The 19,439-nt window shown below is 29.4% G+C and overlaps 3 protein-coding genes across 3 annotated transcripts; all 3 read right to left on the reverse strand.

Moving 5' to 3' along the window:
* Positions 1-1,565: 1,565 nt before the first annotated feature.
* LOC145831963 (serine/threonine-protein phosphatase 4 regulatory subunit 3A-like) lies at positions 1,566-7,772 on the reverse strand. Its single transcript, XM_082939320.1, has 4 exons — positions 7,601-7,772; positions 7,288-7,479; positions 6,518-7,135; positions 1,566-4,188 (listed from the first exon to the last, which is right to left on the reverse strand). Exons 1-4 carry the CDS (start codon positions 7,766-7,768, stop codon positions 2,260-2,262), a joined length of 2,907 nt encoding a protein of 968 aa, XP_082795446.1. The 5' UTR covers positions 7,769-7,772; the 3' UTR covers positions 1,566-2,259.
* Positions 7,769-11,646, reverse strand: LOC145831965 (ribonuclease P protein subunit p38-like). The gene is made up of 4 exons (XM_082939322.1): positions 11,513-11,646; positions 10,777-10,827; positions 10,487-10,564; positions 7,769-8,120 (listed from the first exon to the last, which is right to left on the reverse strand). Exons 1-4 carry the CDS (start codon positions 11,614-11,616, stop codon positions 7,769-7,771), a joined length of 585 nt encoding a protein of 194 aa, XP_082795448.1. The 5' UTR covers positions 11,617-11,646.
* On the reverse strand, positions 11,644-13,764 carry LOC145831964 (WD repeat-containing protein 70-like). The gene has a single exon (XM_082939321.1). The coding sequence runs from the start codon at positions 13,724-13,726 to the stop codon at positions 11,846-11,848; it is 1,881 nt and encodes a 626-aa protein (XP_082795447.1). The 5' UTR covers positions 13,727-13,764; the 3' UTR covers positions 11,644-11,845.
* Positions 13,765-19,439: the final 5,675 nt, after the last annotated feature.

A 19,439-nucleotide genomic window follows, 5' to 3' on the forward strand; every position in this document is an offset into this window, starting at 1 on the left:
ATATATTTTAAGTTATTAAAAAAAAGACTTTATATTTATCCATGTAATTCAAATGTGGCTTGTTATAAACTTTTGTTATGTAGTAACCGTTGGACTTAAAAAAAAACTTTTTTATACATTCAAATAAGCAGCAAAATGTTTTCCAGTATAATTAATTTACCATGTTTGTTTTTAAAGAAGCAACTTATTCAAGATTTTAGAAATATTTTTTTTATATAAAAAAAAACTGCTAGAAAAATTTAAATGTGACTTAATAAAAACCGTAGTAATAAAAGCCTTACCAAATTCATTCTATAAGCCCTATAAGATTGGAGAACTACTTTAAATAGTAGTATATCATAGTAGAACTACTGATACCTGTCAACTTTTCAGTTGTAATAAATTTCAAAAGTTTATGCTTGCGACCTACTTAAAGAAAAAATTTATTAATGACTTATTCCGTTTATGAAAGCTTGATAAGTTGTAGTAAGCTGGCTGTGAACTGTTTTATGAATTTTATAGAAACAATGCCATTAAGTTTACGATAATATACACATGTGTTTTTAGTTAAGGTTTTAAAACAACATGTTAAAAAAACATCTTTTGACTACTATTGTTCAAATCGTTTTGATGCAATAAGTTACAGAAGTTTCGTTAACAAACCTTGATTTAATTATAAGTTTTTAGCAATAGCGAGCATTTGTTATAAACAATCTAAAAAAAGCTTAAGTTAACTACCATCAAAAAAATAGAACCATTTAATATCTTAGTTACTCAAGAACATCTAAGGTTAAGCTTTATACGTATTGTAAAAATTAAAATAATAATAATGTTATAAACATATGTCGAAATTAATAATAATGAAAGTTTAAGTTTTTGTTTCAAAATGTACAACTAACATTAAAAACGGACTTTAATAGCAAAATAATTTAGCATGTTATGTGAAAACGAGAACAAAAGTTAACCAATTTTTGTTTGGAAACATTTACTTATGAAAGCGATAAAAGAATATTTGGCTGGATCACATCATAGACGTGGGCATAATAAAAACAAACAAGAACTCAAGAAAAGCGACGTTTCGGCTCAAAAAAGAGTGTGATGAAAATTAAAACGCAAAAACAAGCGACAATGTAGCGTTGAGAGAAGCGCGCGTTGTAAAGAGAAGAAAACCAAAGAGACAGCAGTTTAATTAAATTTTCCCACTCCGGCGTCGCATTTTGCCCACGCGTTGGCGCAAAAGAGCTTTTGCGCGCCGTGCAGATGAAATATCAAGCAAAATATTAGTTTTTGTAGACAAACACTTACACAGCTTAATTAGCCGACAATCTGTTTGGTTTTTAAATATTGTTTAACTGTACATACTTGCAACTTTGCTAATTATGTGTTTTGTTTAATGATGTTCTACTAACTGCTAGAATTAAGCTGTTGTCTGCTTGCGATTTTAGTTTTATTATCTAAATTAGTGGTCGACAAACTCTTATTAAAGTTGTATTTTGCATGAAAACTAATTTGTAAGGAAATAATTTATTTTTTAAATCTATTGATATGAGTTAATTAAAACAAAATTTTGTGAGAAATAATACTTTATAGATGTGCTTTTTTAATATTATAAGAGTCATTCATTAAGTTTAATTAAGCTATGTTCAAATATTGAAAAATAGAAATGAAAAATCTAAGCAAGATATAAAACAACATATTTTAATGAAAGCAACATCTAAAAAGCGAAAATATTTTTACATTATTAAAACAAATAACGCATAAAAATAAAACGTTATGCGCAGAATAATTATTTATTGGAAACAGCGCACATAAAGGAAGAATATCAAGAATGGAAAAGGGTTTTGAAAACAAAGTAAAAAATACACTGCCTAACGAATAAAATAAAATTTACAAATTTATATTGAAATATTTAAGTGGAAACGTACACTATTGTTGGATAGTTGTTTTTACTTGTTGAAGGCGGTAAAATTAATAATAAATAGTTTGAAGATTGTCAAATTTAGAAAAAGAATTTCAACTCAAATTACCCTAGTGACGTTTTAACTTTTAACTAGACAAAAATACGATACCTTTTCTAAAATTTATATGTTAGAGAATTTAACAAGCCTTTAAAGTTTCGACAACCAATGTATAACACAGAATTTAAACCTAAAAATCTGACTATGAAAAATTTCAGCCGACTCTTGACGTCACCCAATTATTAAATCTAACGTTCAAAGCATCAAGGTTGTGTTCATTCAATTAAAAACTCCTTTTTTATTATCGGAGAACCTTTTAAATTCAACTCTTGTTGTTCTCTTCCACAACTTCTATCGACATCCTCGCTTTTTTTCTCACAGGTTCTTCGCTTTCTGTTGTGTTACTCGTCGTGATGATGGTTGAAATCGAGACAGATTTTTCCGACAACGGCGTTGCGTCGCTCAAATTGTCCGCGGGTTCCGTTTTTGAGGTTGAATCGGTGTTTTTCGCTTCGGAAGCTTCGACTTTCGGCTCTTCTGAATTTCTGTCCGCATTGTCGCTGCTTATGGAGCCTGTCGTCGAAGAAACTTCTTCCTGACCGTCCTGACTTTCGTTGAACTTGCCTGCCTGCTTATTGTTGCTCGAGTCTTGAGCAAACAGCTGGTCGATGGTTGGCGGGGTGGTGCTGTCGGGTGAGGACTGCTTAGCACTTGTCACTTCCTTGCTCTTCTCTTCCTCCTCCTCGTCCGTGTCATCGTCGTCGGAATAGTCGACCAAGCTGCCAATCTTCTTAACTGTCGCCAGAGTCGAGGGTTTCTGTTCTTCGCTTTTGCCGTTCGATTTCTTCAACGAGGCGATGTTGATCGAAATGTGCTTTTTCGGCTCCAAGCTCGAAAAGACTGTGTTCGGCTGGCGCTGGAAAATCTTGTCCTTGCTGCCGGCGGGAGGCGAGTCTTCGAAAACCGAAGAGTCGATGGACATTTTGGTCGGCGGGTCGCAGTCGTCCTTCGCCTGAACGTCCAAGTCGAGCGATTTTTCGTCGTCGTCGTTGGCGTTGTCGTCCCGGTCGAACCACATCTCCTCTTCCTCGTCCATCGACGAGTTGTCCCTTCGGTGGTTGTTTGGGAAGCGGCGGTGGTTGAGCCCGGCGTACGGGGAGAGGGTGTCGGAGGTGCCGACTGACGAGCGGCTGCTGTTCAATTGGTTGAGCATGCTGCGGTCCTGCTGCTGGTCGTAGGTGGTCTTCAATTTCTTGAACGTCTTCACGTACTCAATGCGGTCCAAGACGTCGAAGTGCTGCTGCACAATGTAGGAAATCAAGCCTCGGGGCTTCTCCTGCTGCACAAACTCGAACATTTCCAGGATGGCTGAGTTAATGAGGTTGTACGAGCTGCCCGACTTGAACAGCTGATCGACCACCGGCTTAAACAGGTCGCCCTTGATGATGTAGCGGTTGTAGAAGTCGTCGTTGCGGCCGACTATCTTTCTCATGAACCTCAGCGCGGCTAAGACCAAAAACCGGTGCTTGGACTTGAGCAAGACTAAGACTCGCCTGAGCAGGTCTTTATTCTGAATGTAGTGCTTGACGTGGTACTGGTGGTTTTCCACGGAGAACGTGACTAAGTCTAAAATGAGACTGAGTATGTTGCAAGTTTGGTAATCGTCCTTGGAAGGACCGCTTTCCGTCGCCGTGTTCGCTAGGAGCGGTGCCATCAGCACGTGCATGCAGTACCGGTAGAAGAGCGTCAAAAATTCAGCCTTCTCACTTGTCTTGCCCATCATGTTCTCTGGGTCCAACAAGATCCTCAGCAGCCCGTTGAGTTGCATGGCACCGCTCAGCTCCTGGTCCGGATCGCAGATCATCCTTTCGATGACCATGTTTATGAGAAACGCGTCTTCCTCCGACTCGGAGCTCGAGTTTTCCCTCTGCATCTCCTTCTTGCAGAACTCCCTAACCATCGTGGGCGAGTGCTCGACGCAGTGCTGGAAGATGTCTATTGCGATGCGGTGCGACTTGGAGTCCTCGCAACCGAACAAATGCTCTATCGAGGGGAGCAGGCCGAGGCGATTGAGGTTTTTGAAGTACTCGTCCTTGGGCGGGGGCTGCAACGTTTGCGAGAGAGTGCAGAGTTCGCGGAGGAAACCGGCGAGTTCGCAGCGCCGCTCGTCGCTTATCGAGTCGTTGGTGATTTCTTTGAAGAGATTGGGAAGGAGCTGCGTGTCTTCCTGCACCAGCGAGACGATTTCCACCTGTCAGAATTTTTCTTTTATGAACACTATATTTAACTTGTTTTAAAGTCCAAGTTGATATACTAAAATTAACTAAATAATTAGTTGTAAGCCGTTTTTATTTCAAGTACAGTCTACTTAATGATAAAGGCAGTTATCAACTATTTTTGTACATTGAAAAATTTTTTTTATTGAAATTATAAATACTCCTGTAATCATTTGTGTAATTCCGTGTATAAATTTTCAGGAACATTGTAAACCTTGTAAAAAATAAAAGTATAAATAAACTAGTAACTTTATACTGTTGGATTTAAAAACGTATTCGATGTTTTAATAAAAAAACTGGACTAGTGATAAATTTCTGAGAAAATAATAAAATTTATGAAAATAAGTTAATAAGTTTTTACTTTACTGATATTTTTTTTTTCCAAATATTAAAAAAACAGTAATTTATAAACAAAACGAGCTTTTAATTTTTATTTATTTATAATGATATTGAATAAACAACTTAAAAAATAGTTTAAAAGAATATCACAATACTATTATTATTTCAAACTTATAAAAAACATTTTTTATCCGAAAAATATTGATTTCCAAAAAACAAACTATTTTAAGATTCACACTAATATTCCAAAAATCAAGGAAATGTTTTTTTTGTCTTTCTGAATTGTTTAAAAGGCTTAACCTTATTTTTAGACACTCAAAAGTATAAAATAAATAGGTAAAAATAATGCATTTGTTGTATTAAACATAAACTAAGTAACATGACAAATCAATCTAAAATTAGTTTACTTGTTAACAATTCTTAGATAAATATTTTTTCTGTACGAAAAAGCGTCATCGGACTTAATAGATAACTTTTACTACTTAAAATGAAATTAAATAGCAATTATTTATTATCTATTTTGAAACAATACTTAATAACTGTACAAAGTTAATAAAATATTTAAGAAGTAACACTACATGTAGCACTCATGTGTTGAGAAACAAAATGAAATTTGTAAAATAAAAAATAACTTCATATTACAAAGTTTACCAACAAATGTGAATATTGAAGGAAACTTGTCAGTGAATGAAGGAGATAGGTTTAATTTAAAGTGCATTTACAAAGAAGGCAACCTTGTGCATGCAAGAAGACAGTTTGTATATGTTTTAACTTAAATTTTACTTTTCATTATTAATAGATTAGTATAATTAAAAGTTTAAGCTTTAATTAAGTAGTTAATAGAATAAGATAATATTAATATAAGATAAAATATGAAGTATTATGTAAATAAAGGAATATACGGAGATAAAAAGATTAACAACTGTGGGTTAAAAGATTAACACATTTTTTAAGTTTAAGCAAGTATTTCAGAATTTACGATAAAAACTTTTCCAAAAGAGCAGTTTTATAACCTTGGATTAAATTGTAAATCTCATGACCATTTATTTTACGTATAAAACAATGCGTAGAGCAGTATTTCAAACTTGCAAAAAAAAAGGTTTAGGATCGCACAGACTTTCGGTTATCATTACAAAAACAGGTTAGCAAACAATTTTAACTTTAAAAAATTCTAGAAACAATTGAATAAAAATGTTACATTTGTATTTTACAATGTGAACGTGCTAAGTGTTTGCTTAACCATACGTTTTAAATTCGAATAATACTACATTTATTATCTAACTTGTTTTACTAGAGTTTTTAAAATTATAAAAACAACCTTTTAATTGGTATTTTAGAAAAAGTACTTCTTAGTTTTTTTAGTCAGAAACTTTATTTAAAATTCACCGTAATTTTTTTTAATTTCAATTAAAAATAAAAAAAGCTATTTTTAAAACTTCTGAAAGAAAATTATATCGATACTTTTTAGACAAGTATAAGATTAATAAATATTTTACGTTTTGCGGTAAAACTGAGTAACTGTAAATTTTGTAATAAATTATATTTTTAAATATATTAGTATTCAATTTAAATTTATTCCAGTGTTAAATCTGCTTTAACCTAATATTTAAATATTTTTACTACTAAAAAACTAATGGATACTTTAAAAATATTCATTTATAATTTTACTTTGTTAGAAATATTGCTGACATTTATCTAAAACTAATTTATTAGTTTTACTTTATTTTAATTTATTATTTTTTGAATCTGTCTTCTAATACTGGAAGTTGTAAATAAAAACAGCAAAAGAGGAACTACTTAATTTGTTTTTAATTTTTATTAAGACCTGTCAAAGTTTAAGAATACATATCTAGAAAATTAAACCGAATATTTATAGATTTTAAATTAATATAATGTTAGCAATTGAAATAGGCATTTAAATTTAAAATATTTAAAACACTGATAAGTAAAATTTTTCGCACTTACTTTGTTAAAAAAAATTACAGATGCCAAAGTGGATAGCATATTTTCATCAAAAACCGAAGGAGTTGGCAACACAACGTCTTGAATGTACTGCAACTTGAAAGTCTGGTGAATTTTCTTGCGCAGCTCAACGTTAGTGATTGGAAAAACCTCCTTAAAAGTCACTTCTTTCTCCAAATACTGACGATGCTGCCTCGGTTGATTGTGCTGAGGGTCGTACTCGAGGCAGCCGATGACTTTCATGACATTGTCCTCAGATACTAAAACTTCAAACAAAACAGTTTTGTTAAGCATAAAAGTGTACTTGATACAATCGAACATCCGCTTCAAGTTCTCAGTGTCCTCGAGGTCTTCCATTTGAGAGAAGAGGTCGAGCAGCTTGGGAATGTAGTCGGTTTCTTCGATGGCTTTGGCCAGGTTCTCGCGGCCGGGCGGTGACCTCATGGAGTAGGAGAAAGTGTCGTGAATTTCCTCCATCTTTCCGATCTCGCACTTGGGCAGGTCAAAGGGGGAGGAGGAGGTGTTGTGGTCGTTCATGGATCCCTGCAGGTCGTCGTCGTCCTCGTCTTCATCCCCCGGCATATCTTGGGTGATGTCGACAGACGGATCCTTTCCTTGGACCTGTTTGTATAAAACAAATGTAAGTACATGAAATAGTTAATATGCAAGTGGATATTTAAAATATAAAATGATATGTAAACAAATAAAATATTTATTGAGGTAAAATGTTCAGGAAAATTAATCAATTTAAAAAGTTAGGAAACACAACATACTTGGCAAATTTTTTCCCATATTTCGTCGCATCCTGTTTTTTCCTGAAAGCTGAGCGCCAAGTCTGAACTTTCAGTTTCAGACCAAACTATTAATGTTTCCTGTTGTTTCTGGTATGCTGTGTCTGATTGAATTTTCGACTCTAGTAGAACATCTCCGTTTACTTCTGCCCTCACAACCAACAGTACTTGTCCCTGCAATGAAAAGTTTGAACGTAACTAAAAGTTTATATGGTAATAATGATATAAAAAAAAGGTAAAGTTTAATTGAATAAATATTTTTCATTTCTTCATCAATAAATGTAATTGAATATACCTGTTCGTTTTCGTTGTTGCAAACCGCGCGCACATGGCCTGTGCCGCGGTCGTCCCACTGGCGGGAGTTGTTCAACGTGTAAAGCTTGACTCGTCTGCGCGTGTCACAGGCAGAAGGCGAGGAAGAAGAAGAGCTTTCGGCAGTTTCAGAAGTCATTTCGCCTTTCATTTATTTTTCGGCTACCTTGGTTACTTTTACTCTTGCAGTAACGTACTCCTGTGTTTGCCAGGGATAGTTTATGGGTTTTAGCTTGTCTTTGACGCTTTCGCAGACTTTGATAATCCCCTCGTCGATGGCTTCCTTGCGAACGGCGAAAGTAATAAGCGACTTAAAACCGAGAATTGGCGCGAGTTTGACGGAAAGGTCGTGGATTCCCGCGCTTGGAACTTGCTTGAGGGCTGATAGGGCGATGAGGTGGCGGGTAACGATGTCGCTGGCCGACTTGCACACGAAAACTAGTGATAAGTTGCCGCGTTCTAATTCCTTGGTGACTTGCTGCACTCCAAACACCAGTTGCTTCCTGTAAAATTGTTGACTTGTTTGTAAGTTTCAAAATGTAAATTTTTATACGTTTAAAATATTAAAATATATTACATAAGTAATAAAATAACTATTTATAGTTCAAACGATATATACTATAAAAAACAATTTACAAAACAATTAACAAAAATACAATTATTGTTGTATCTTTCTTAATTGGTTATTTCAATAAAACATCAAGTCAACAAACAAAATAAAAATTATATTTAGACAAAAACAATTTATTAGTATTATATTTTACTAATCACTAACAAACAACACAACAAAAACGTTGTATATTCCAGCCTGAGAAAATATTGGAAAAGTCAACGCATAAAACTTAATATACAAATATTTACAAAGAGCACTTGTGTTTGGTGTCGAACATTTTGCTCGTAACAAAAAAGCTTTTAGCGTGAAAGAAAAGACGAAGGAAATTTTAGCGAATACATTTTAGTGCACAGTTTTGAACAACTTAATAAGCGGCTAAATTGAAATCGAAACAAACTTTCAAGTGGGTATTAAAATAACTTGAGTAAAAATAGCTCTAGTTCACTACAGAGCATGTATTTAATTACTTAAACTTGATGTGTTGTATTGTTAAATAAAAAAATTAACAAAAAAATATACAAAGCTATTTAAAACTAGTATTATTACAACTAAAAATTAAATAAATAACTCAATATTCGCTAGGGGAAAAAAAATTAACTTAGTAATTTATTGTTAATTCTATTTTAGTTTTAATTGGAAATTATATTTATCTTCTGATGGTTTATCGATAATTTATTATATTCATTTTCTATATATTTTTCTTTTAGATAAACAAAACAAGTAATTTAAACTACTTTTAAAAAACACAAATATGCTTTTTTTTCAACAGTACTTAGTTTAAATACAGTAATGCCGCAAAGCTACGCATGTTGAACCCTGGTCAAAATGTGTAGTTTTAAGCTGCTTCAAACTTTAGCTTTCGAATTAAGTACAAAAAGTCTAGATGTTTTTAATTTGTGAACATATTTAAAAAATTTAAATTTAAAATATTTTTTTTATAAAATAACTCTTAACTATTACTTTATTAACTGCTTATAAATAGATTTCTTTTAAGAATAAGGAAAATCTACAAAAAAAAAGAGAGTAAAAACATTAGTAGACAGAAAACTTTTTTAGAAAATTACTGTAAAAAATCAAAACAATACTAATAATACCTTATCAAAATAGCTAGTAAACAAAGATAGTACTACCATTGTCAGTTTTACGGCCAGTATTTTTTTATGTAGATTTATAATGACCTGCTCAATTTATATAAAATATATAATTATACAAGATATATACTTGTAATTTTATTAAAAACTTAAATATTAAAACATTACAAACGTTGTTTAGTAACTTTAGTGAAGATATAAATAGATAACATTAGCATAAAACAGACTCAAAGATAAAACCTTTTTTTTATTTGATGCGTAGCTATCTAGTCTAAATGTTAAATAACCGTAAGAATTTTAATTATATATTCTTAATTACTTAAAATATCATGTTATTAATAAGAAACATATATCTTAACTATATACTCAACAAACTATTTAACCATTATAAACAATATGATTTTAGAATTAGAAAATAACACCTGTATGCTCTTTGTAATAACTCCAATACCAAACTAATGTAAGCAAAAAATATATTGAACAAATTAATTATTTCAAATTTCGAAATTGCAATCGTTTAAAACATTTTACCATCAGGTAAATAATATATATACATTCAACAGCAACAAGATTTAAGATAAAAATCTGCAACAATTAATGTATGGTGTAATTAACTTTATAGGTAAAATATAACTACGAAACCGTAAATATATTTATTTTACTAATATTGAGTATTATTTAAAATTTTAAACTCAATTCATAACTAGATGGTCTTTACTAAGCGTTTAAACTTCAAATCAAATTTGAAATAAACATGTATAAATAAATAAGTACTTGTTTTATAATATCAGGTTATAAACATAAAACTAGATTATACAACAATAATAAAAAAAATTATTAACAATAAGATTATTATCAAAAAGTGCATAGTTTTATCTACATTATTCAGAAACATTTTACAAAAAAAGCACCATATTCAAAAAAAAAACATCTAATTATCAAAAGTTTTAATTGTTGTTTAAGCTAGTTTTTGCTTTAAATGCATAACTCGTTGCTTACTTCTAAAAATAATCTGAGAGTAATAACAGTTTGCAAACCAAAAGTTTACCATTTCTTCAGATAAAAAATAACGTAAACATATAAAACAAAAGCTGTATGTATGAGTAATTTATAGCACAATTAAATCTAAATACAATTTAATAAATATTTCAAATATTATACTTACTTAAGAAAAGACTGGACAAGTTTGATTCTTTTGTTTGATTTATTAGTTTCAAATTTTTCTGAAACACTTGATATATACCTGAAATAAATAAGTTTTAAAAATTAAATGACTAAAAACTGATCAAAGTTAAATTTAAACTTTCATTGTGAAACAATTTGAACAAAATTTGAAGTCAATAAATTGTTTTATTAAAAATTAAAACAATTTTAACATAGATAGTTACAAACGCAGGTATTTAATTGTTACTTAATGTTATTTAGTGATAAAAACTTGCATAGCTACAATCTTACTTAGCAAATTGACTGAGGATGAAAGATGCTGCTCCTTTGTCTAACTGAGGCCTGTGATAGTATTTTTGAATGTAATAAAAATAAAAAAAATAGGTGATCAAGATGATAAAAGTAATTATTTTAAAATTTTCAATCAACGCTACATTTGATATCACATTAAAACATAATTACAATATTTATTGTCTTAATCATGTGACACTTTTAAAATATAAATAAATTAATAATTTCATAATTATAAAATACTACTGATATCAAAATTAAACTAATTCATAGTATTAAAAGAAAATTTTTAATCGTTAAAACAATAAAAAACTAATTATAGCAGAAAACTTTAAATTGACTAAGTTCATACCTAAACACAGAACCTTAAAAAAACATTTTTTAGTATGAAAGTTTACTCTTACAAAAATTTAATTACTTGTCTTTTTTTTATTATTAATGTAATCTTTTCAAAATTTTTATTTAAAACAAATAACTAAGCTACCAGTAATTTTTACGTGTTTAAAAATTCAAAGCAGTTTTTGAGATATAAGCAATCAAAACTAAGAGTTTTATAAGTTCCTTTTTGGAAAGCACAAACCAATTTTACTTGATAAAAAAAGATTATTTTACCAAAACATATCTTCTACAGTTTTTAGCAGTGTTTTTAAAACTATCTCAATCTAATCTTAATCTTTGAAAAATTTGGAAAAATCTGTTAAAAAAAACTTTTTTTTCAAAAATAATCAAAACCAACCAGACAAAATTGAAAGGTTCTAGAAGAAAGTGTTTGTTAGGGACACGACTTTTCTTCAAATTGTTTCTACTCTCTTTTGCAATTCGTTTTGTGACTTTTGTCATACCAAACTACAAAAATCTTATAAAAACCTAGTAAAATATAGAAGTGTTTTTAAAAACAAGTATTTAGTTTTGCTAGTTTAGTTCACTATATATTATCTAAATAAAAATTTACTACAAGAATAGCCAGTATTAATATTATATTTTGAAAAACTGATTTGAAAAAAGAAAAGAAAAACTTAATAAATTAATTTAATCAGTGCATAACAATGATTTGTTTTAAAAAAATATATTAGTGCTTAGAACGCTTAGAAGAAGGCTCTCCAGAGTTATCTGGTCTTTTATTTGCACCAATTATAATGTGAGCATCTTCATCTTCACTCGATTCTTCTTCTTCAAAAATGGTATTGGGTTGTGTTTCTTTGTAAGCATGTGACACGTACTGAGGTGCAGCAGCAGCCTCTTCAGCATGCCTTAAAATTGCTTCACGAGGGTTGCTATCATCAAACTTGTCTTTTGCAATACTCTTCATTACAAATGAGGCTAATGTGCTGCCATGAGCTTTTATTCTTCCTCCTGCACCTCCTCTGCTATTAAGTGGAGGTTGAGGTCTGTGTGATTTAACATGATCTTTGCGGTCTTTTTCCATTTGTTTTTTTGTACTTCGTTCCCTGTCTTCTCTGTAAAGCGGTAATGAGTATGGAGTAATAACTTTTCTTCTTACCATCATTTCAACCTGATTTATCTTTTTCCTTTTTTTAACAACACATAGCTTAGCCCCTTTAATACTTTTGTCAACATCATACAGTACATGAATGTCTCCAGTAGAAGTTGTTGCAAATATTTGATTTATTCTGTCATTCCAAACTGTTTTTAAAACACTTCCCTCAGATAAAGCCAACTCATTCACTACTTCAAGGTTTGTTTTGTCTAAAAATATTAATTTTCCTTGTTTACCCTCAGCATTTCTTGGTACAGAAACTCCAGTTACAAGCATTTTTGTGTTTGGACTAAAAGTGCAATTTAAAACAGAAGACTCATTAAGTAAGTCTGTTGCAGTTGCAACTGGGTCTTTAAGTTTTCTCACATCCCAAAGTTTAACTGTATCATCTCCACCTCTTGTGCAAAGATGAAAACGATCTGCACAATATTCTATTGAAGATGTTTCTGATCCATGTGTGTGAGCTGATTTTATTACTGTAGTGGGATTGGTTTTAGTTCTCTTTGCATCAAAAAACATTAATGAACCATCGTTACAGGCAGCAGCTACCTGTTTACCATCTCTACTATATGTACAACAAGTTGGCTGAGTTCTTCTCCCAGATTTGTCTTTACACTTCCATATTGACCTACATTTTTTACCTTGATCTTTCATATCCCAAGTTCTAACAGTTCCATCATTAGAACAAGTTAAAAACTCACTTCTTATCTGTGGATGAAAGGTGCCACCATTTAGCACTGTTTTATGACCTGTTGTTCTAAACATGTCAGTTAAATATTGGTCCCCTTTAACACACTCTAGTTTTTCATAGCCATCTCTATCATAAACTTTTGCTTGAGCATTGGCTGCGCAAACAAGTATGTGCTCTCCAGTGCAATTAAACTGTAGTTGTACAGGGTTATGACATTCACATGGAGTAAGCTCACGAAATGATTGACAAGATTTGTCCATTCCTGCAAAATCCCAGTACTTCATATCAAAATCAAGAGCACTGGTAACTAATCTTGAACCAGATGGTTCAACAGCCAAAGCTTGAACTGGCTTAACTCCATGGCTCAAAACTATTTCATGGGTTGATGGTACAAAGTAGGGATCTATTACTTCTTCATCTTCTACTTCAGAGCTATCACTATCGGTGTCAAGATTATTTTTATGTTGTGTGAGGGTACTTTTTACAAGACTTTTTTTCTGTTGTTTGACAGTATTTTTTGGCAGTGGTCCAACTGAATCATCTTCACTTGAGCTATCTTCTAATTTAATGTTTGGAAAAGAGTCTTTTGTTGTTGAAGTATTTAACTTTTCTGGCATAATTTTTTCAAGATTTGATTTGCTTCTTTCTTGAGCATTCCTTCTTGTTTCTTCAAAAATTTTATTAAAATCAAATTTTCTACTTTTCTTTCCAAAATTTCCAAATCCCATAATCTTTTCCATTGAATTGTCTTTTGAACTCATTGTGATTTACTAAATCTAATTTTCTGACAAAAACATAATTCATGTTTAACAATCTGTTTATAGTTTAAAACTGAAATATAATAATTGAAAACAAAATTTTTCTTTAAACTATAATTTATACTACAAAAGTCCTTAACTGGACTAAAACTTATAGTGCTCTAACACAAACGGTGAGCTGAATTAAACAACATAGGTTTATTATGAATTTATTATTATGAATCAATTATGCTTATTTAGTACAACTAAGTTTCACTGCTTAAGTACAAATAAACAATGATCTAAAACACTATATATGCTTAGATAAATTTTTATTTAAAGGGTTGCCAAATGATTTTAAGAAATTTCTTCAAAGTTTTAAAAAGTACAAGATTTAGGGTTTATTTTTAGCATAAAAAGAAGTTTAAGGTAGAAAACTGTCTTAAATACAATAATATTTAAAATAAACTGAAAAGCTATTTAAAATGTTTTTTTTTTGTTAAAAAAAAAATAATGATAACAAAAAATTATCTATATATCTTCATGTAAACATGTAAAAATTGTTTAAAACTATAGGTTTTTAGTGATTATTGTTCAAAACTCCAGTCTTTTAACAAAATTTCTCAAATTCCAGGTTTTTTGGCAATCTTGTAATTAGTAGTATTTAGTAGTTATAAATAATAATAAGTATTTATAATTATTTTCAAGTATTAGGACAAAATTTAAAATATAAAATAATTAAAAACAGAAATTAAATAACAAAAAACATGTACTATTATAGGAAGGTTTTTGAACGTATTTATATACCATTTGCAACTGAATATCAATAGATTATTCATTTTGTTTTATATTTTATTACACAAAGCTTTTCAAAACTATACGAGTTTCATTCTAAAGTGATTAATTTTAAATGGAATTTGAAAAAAAAAATTGTGTAATAAAATATAAAACAAAATGAACAATTTATTGATATTAAGTTGCAAATGGTATATAAATAAAACATGTGTTTTTGAAATTCTTATTAGGTTTTGATTTATAAGAGTACAAAGACATATAACTCAATATGTTCTTTTTGGAAGGATATGATCAAAAAATAGGGCCAAAAAAGACAATTAAAGATATAGACTTCTACACTTTTTAAGGAATTGTTCTTCTGTGTGAAGTTTAATCTTAACATAATAATAAGAAATTATAATCTACCCTGAAACAAGCAAAGTTATTAGCTTCCACTGACAATTTTTAAAGAGGTATACTGTACAGCTGTAATATCTACAACAATTATTCACTTAACTTAAAGCACTTAACTATTCTGAGTCATGTTGAGTTTTCTTTTTATACTTTGAAAAATTTTCTGGTGCAAACTACTTAAACATCATGTTCATTTACCTTCTAAACAATAAAAAGAAAAGCCATATATATGCTTCTTTGATGGTTACTAAACTAATGAGAAATACTGTTTTTGAATATTCAACATTTAAAATTTAAATCCATGATATATTTTAAAATTTTTGTATAAATTGTTGTAACCATAGTAGTTAAGGCCATAGGGGGGGGTCCAACATTTTTTTTTACTAAAATTAACTTTGGCTTTTATATGAAAGCTTAAAGTACAAACTATAAGCCAGTTTTTACAGAATTCAAAAATATCATTTAACTTTTGAGATATTTAACTTTTTGTAAAAATTTTCCAATATAAACGTATGGACCGCAAATTCTTCGGGGTCAATTTTCTCGGAAATTTTAAAATTCACTAAAAACCTATCTCCTCCTTCATTTTTTGACCTAGGGACTTCAAATTTTCAGGAAATGTTCCTTTTAATATTTTGAAGAAACTGAATGTTGGAATTTTTGAAATTTTGAAAAATAAAAATTTTATCCACAAAAAACTAAAAAAAAGGGTAGTTTTTTGACAATATTTTTTTTTTTACTCAAAATTAAAAAAATTCCTACAATAGATCTCTTTAAAGTTTAATGATACACATTCTGTAAAAATTTGAGAAAGATTACTCGAAAAATGAAGGAGAAGATAGATTTTTAGTGAAATAGTCTTTTTTTGCATTTTTAGTTTTCGCCTTCCATAAGGAACCTATTGAATGCCCTTTCTTTGATTGCTTATATCTCAAAAATTACTTCGAGTTTTTTTAAGCAGTTAAAAGTGTCTGATAGCTCAGATTAAATTCTACAAAATAAGATCAAGTTGTAAAAAACAAAGTGGACCCCCCCCTATGGCCTTAATTTTGTATATAATAAAAATAAGTTTATTATTTTATTAATTTAATTGACTACTTTTAATATTACCACTTAGTCCTGGACATGACATTAAACTGTTCTGGTGTTTGACTTGATAACTGAAAGTTTTTTTTGTGCACCAGGTCCTTAGAACAAACTTTTTGAGCGTTTCTTTTGTAGTTCAATAAACGTAAAATACTTCTTTGAATATATATTTTTAACTACTATCTGTTTAACATAAATTCAAATCATGATATATATTGTTATAAAGTTTAAAAAAAATTATGATGTTATATTTTAAGATTAGTGAAGAGCTAGCTACAAGGATAGAAAACAATTAAATAACCACTTCACAATAAATAAAAATCTAGTTTTAGAACATAATTAGTTATATAACTAACAAAGTATTGAAACTGAATCAACTAAGTCTCATTCAAGATAAAGGAAAACATTATATATACTGATAGATTTATAAATTTTAAAACTTTACTCAGTTTTTTATAAAAAACAGAACTATCCTTATTCAGCTTAAGTTTTTTTAAATCATAAATATTTATAGTTATCCTGAGATTTTCAGAATTTTGAAACGTCATTAGTGTAGGAAAACTCTATATACATAACGCAAAGATTTTACAAAACTTTAAAGTTAATTGTTTAAAATTTAAGGACAACATAGATTTTTAGTGAGTATACAAAACTTATCAAAAAATAGGGCACTTTAAAAAAATAAACTTTTATAAGAAACTTGTTGTCTTGTTTGGTCAAATGATAGTTATTTTCAACTCAATGTTTTAAACAAAATAATACATTTAAAACATTTCATCAATATAAAATTAAGTTAAACCTCCTGTCCCTGTTGAAAAACTTTACTTTATATAGCTACTTTGTTTCAATTTTATTTGTGCATTAATCATGAGGTATTAATTTTTAACATGAAGTACTTAACAAATTAAATAATATACTTTGCTTGTCCATTAGTTCTTACTAGTTCCTTATATTCCTAGTATATTTAAATTTACTATGGTTGAATTAGGTTAAAATAGTGTATTTTTTATTATATATTTTCAGGCTAAGTCTTAAGGTAAAAAATTGAGTTAGGTAGTATAACAACATTGAAAATATATTGTAAAGCTTCTTTAAATGTGTTTTTTAAATTAAAAAATATGAAAATTTTGATGATGAAAAATAATCTTTACCGATATAGGATATTTATTTAAATCAAATCAAAATTTTACTACTACTTAAAACACCTAAAAACTGTTCAAAATTCTAGGTATTTTACTGAATTTTGTTTAAAAATCCAGGTTTTTCAGCCTAAATTGTCAAACTCCAGGTTTTTCCAGGATTCCAGGTTTAGTGGCCACCCTGCTCTGAATAAGATTGTCATTTTTTGAGTTAAATACCTATTCTTAGTGACCTTAAACTACCCTGAGTTACCTTTAATTGTTCTTACCATCTAGAGTTTTTTCAAATCCTTTTAAAAATCTTAAATACAATTTTTAAACTAAATAAAATTTTCAAAATTTATAATACAAAAGTTTTTTATAAAATATCAAAACATTAAAACTGGAACAATTAATTCTCATTCTTCAAATATTAGAAAAAACCAACACTCAGATATTATCAAAAAAATTGAAAATTATCCTGAAATTTTTGTTAACAAAAAAAACTAGCCTGAGTCATCCTTAGTTTTCAAAATAATTTTGAACAGGCCTGAGTTTTCCTGAGTGTGTGGCAACCCTGTTTGAAGACAAAATTTTTGGCTTAAGAGTGCAAACTCAACTTGCAGTGCAGGTTCAATCAGCAGATTACCGTACTTATTTTTTACCAACTCTTAAAATCAAATTAAGTGACCATACTTTTTTCCTAGAAATTAATTATAACTTGTAGATTTTTAGGAAAGCCTACAGACTCTTTTAGAAATTTTATGAAATAAAAGTATTTTTGGAGATACAAGAAAAAGTTTAAAATCAGAAACAGGCACTTTATGGAATATAATATTTAAAAAAGATATAATTTCTTCTCTTCAAATTTTCTCAGATTATCTATATCATTTTAACTTACTTTAAAAAAGCTTAATTTTATTTTTACTTTTTACAAATTTTACTTTTCACAAAATGAGGCTTTTTTTGATGTTTTATTCAAAACATTTTAAATTGTTTATGTGTAAAATACAAACCTTTTTAGACTGTTATTGAATATTTTCTGATTTGTTTTTTTTTTGCTGAAAAAACAATTTAGAGATTTAGCTATAAAACAAATCATGTAAAAACGCAATAGATTTTAAGCGATTTTTAGTTATTTGCAGTTTTAGTTTGCAGCCCCCATAAGGAACTTGTTGCAGTCTCCGACTTTGACCGGCTATATCTCAAAAATCATTTTGATTTTAAAAATCTGTAAAAAGCAACTTGTAGCTTAGTTAAAATAAAACTTGATAAAATAAGACTGAATTGTGAATAACGTGATTTACCTCCCCTTATGCCCTTAAAGATTTCATTTAAGTCAATATTAATTTTTACAACTCTCATGGTCTTAATCAGTATACAACACTACTACTACTAAGATTTATCACTCTTTGAGGAAATAATTCTAGCTTGAATGACAAAAAACTAGTCTGAGTTACATCGAGATAGGCTGAATTTTTTTTAAATAAGCAAGAGCTAATTAATTAACAAATGACTCACTTCAAAGCATTAATATTAAAAATACCAAAACAATCAGAAAATGACTTAAAATGTCAATTTTTGTGAAAAAGGTAATATATCAAAAAAAAAACTAACCAGATACTTAAAAAAATAGCCATGAGTTATCCTGAGTAGTTGTAAGTGTAAGTGTAAGGCAAATCTAGTTCACTGAAAATCACATATCAAATTCAAGGAGGCATTACAAGGAGGATTTAAGTAAATGTTATATTTTTATTGTGTTACTTAAAATTTTGAACAATCTTTAGCAGGGTTCGTGCGCGAAATTCCTTTTCATTTAGCCTGACAGAGACCTATTTAGCCTGACATTTTTTCAAAGTAGAAAAAATCACTTTCAGAAGGCATTTTGGGTATCGGGGGGTCTTAAATAGCAAATTAACACAATAAAAGTATTCACAAAACTACTTTTAAAGAAAATAAAAATATAAACGAATTATTTTTCAACATCTATCAATCCCTCACCCAGCAACTTGAATATTTTTAACTGGTCATTATAATTTCTGCTTCAATGAATTCATACCTTTATTAAATTTTGGGGCTTAGTTACATCCACCACTTATCACCCATATACAAGGTTCGTGTCAATTAGTACTTGAATTCGTCAATTATAAGTTACATGACTGGACCAAAAGCTTTTATTAATTAAAACAGAAATGTGAATAAGTCTGTAAAAGAAAAACAAAATGTAATTAAACACATCTCTCAAAAACTTTATGTTATCATTAAAGCATCTTAATTTTTAAAATAACTAATTAAAATAACCATGATATTACACAAGTAATTTTTTAGTCTTGTGAATATCTCTA

The sequence above is a fragment of the Thalia democratica genome, chromosome 3 (assembly GCF_965202585.1).
Source record: "Thalia democratica chromosome 3, ktThaDemo2.hap1.1, whole genome shotgun sequence".
In the NCBI taxonomy this organism is placed as follows: Eukaryota; Metazoa; Chordata; class Thaliacea; order Salpida; family Salpidae; genus Thalia; species Thalia democratica.